Here is a 1,589-nt window from a genome sequence, read left to right on the forward strand (position 1 = left end):
ATGCAGGTTTCGCAGAGAGGTACTCACTTCATTCGGAAGTCATCAGCAGTCATCTTGCTGTTATCGATGTCCAGAAGCAGTTTGTTATTGTCCACAGTGGCAGCAATGATCTGCAAAAGAGGAGGTTGGAGAAGGGTTTTTCTGTGTTCAGGACATCCAGAGCAAGAAGAAAGAAGACCCAAATCTGTGGTGGGCCCTTGCTGTGGGTCTTGGGATTGTTTCCTGCAGTAAATGCAGGGGCCACAAAGTTGCTGAAACGCAATGCCACCAGAACTGGTGTGTGCAAGATTTTGGCTTCCCCAAACATTCTGACAGAAGAGTATTTTGATGGAGGAAAAAGAAAAGCATTTATGCTGGGACATCATGGACACCTATGGGCTCCTGCACTCTGAGTGTATAAAGAAGTGCAATCTTGGTCCCTCATGCAGTAATTCATCTCATTATTAAAAAAGCTGATGGTAAGGGACGGCCTTGGTCCTTCCATCTGGCGTAGGCAGGAGTGCGCAGAGGCCCGGGGAGGTCAGGCCCTGCAGTCCGGGTGCTTTGGCTTTGCACTGCATCCGCTGAGCGGGGTGGGAGCGAGGGAAGGACTGCAAACCCCACGCGCCTGCTTTGGAGCCACCTGTACAGCGTGGGATCTCAGCGGCGTGCGCCGGCGTGTTGGGGCTGGTGGAGCACTCCTTGATGCCTCGGGCTGTGCCCCCAGAGCGCATCCCTTTCTCTTGCGGGGTGGTGTGGGGCTTTGCTCACCCAAGAGGTGGGAGGCGCAGCTCAGCAGGCTTCTGCCTGCGGTAGCCCCAGCGAGGCCGCCCGGTGCCTCCCTCCCATCCTCCAGAGCCAGAGGCAGAGGGAAGGAGAAGTCCTGACAAGGGAGAGTAGCGTGGGGGAGATGGAGGCCCGTTAGCCGGGGCCATCCTACCTGATTCTGGAGTTGCTCGATGGCCTGGTAGTAGGAGCTGTAGTCCTTGGAGGCGCTGGGAGCTTGTTTCCTGTACCACTCGCGGATGTGGTGCTCGAGCTGAGCGTTCTCTTCCTCCAGCCTTCGCACTTTGTCCAGGTAAGCAGCCAGGCGGTCGTTGAGGTTCTGCATGGTGACCTTCTCATTGCCGCTCAGGAGGATGTCCCCCCCAGCACTGAAGCCTCCTGCAAAGCCGCCCCCAAAGCCTCCTCCCAGGCCACCGCCAAAGCCCCCACCGAGGCTGCCAGCGCTCATGCCCCCTGCGTAGCCAGCGCTGCAAGCTCCCCCGCCATAGCTTCCGCCGCCTATCACCGAGGAGGCGTAGCGCCTGGAGGAGACGGAGCAGCTCCTGCCACTGCCGCCACCGCAGGCACCTCCACCTCCACCGCTCCTGTACGAGGTGCTGGATGTTCTCTTGATGCTGCAGCTCATGGTGGAAGCAATTGGATCTCCAGCCCCAAATGCAGAGCCCAGTGCAGAGCTTGAGAGAGGAACCGCGAGTGCAGCCGGTATCCTGGCTGGTGGCTCTTTATACCCCGCTGGGTGGGCGTCACCCGTCGGGCCGGCCAGCTTCCCAGGGCGCTTGCCAGCCCCACTGCTCATGCCGAAAGTGATGTGCTAAGGGGAATTT

General features: G+C 58.9%; 1 protein-coding gene across 1 annotated transcript; it reads right to left on the minus strand.

The window, feature by feature from the left end:
• Positions 1-23: 23 nt before the first annotated feature.
• LOC104471049 (keratin, type I cytoskeletal 13-like) lies at positions 24-1,390 on the minus strand. The gene is made up of 2 exons (XM_010086233.1): positions 920-1,390; positions 24-110 (listed from the first exon to the last, which is right to left on the minus strand). The coding sequence occupies exons 1-2, from the start codon at positions 1,388-1,390 to the stop codon at positions 24-26; spliced, it is 558 nt and encodes a 185-aa protein (XP_010084535.1).
• Positions 1,391-1,589: the final 199 nt, after the last annotated feature.

The sequence above is a fragment of the Pterocles gutturalis genome, unplaced genomic scaffold, assembly GCF_000699245.1.
Source record: "Pterocles gutturalis isolate BGI_N339 unplaced genomic scaffold, ASM69924v1 C11948099, whole genome shotgun sequence".
NCBI classification, from domain to species: domain Eukaryota; kingdom Metazoa; phylum Chordata; class Aves; order Pterocliformes; family Pteroclidae; genus Pterocles; species Pterocles gutturalis.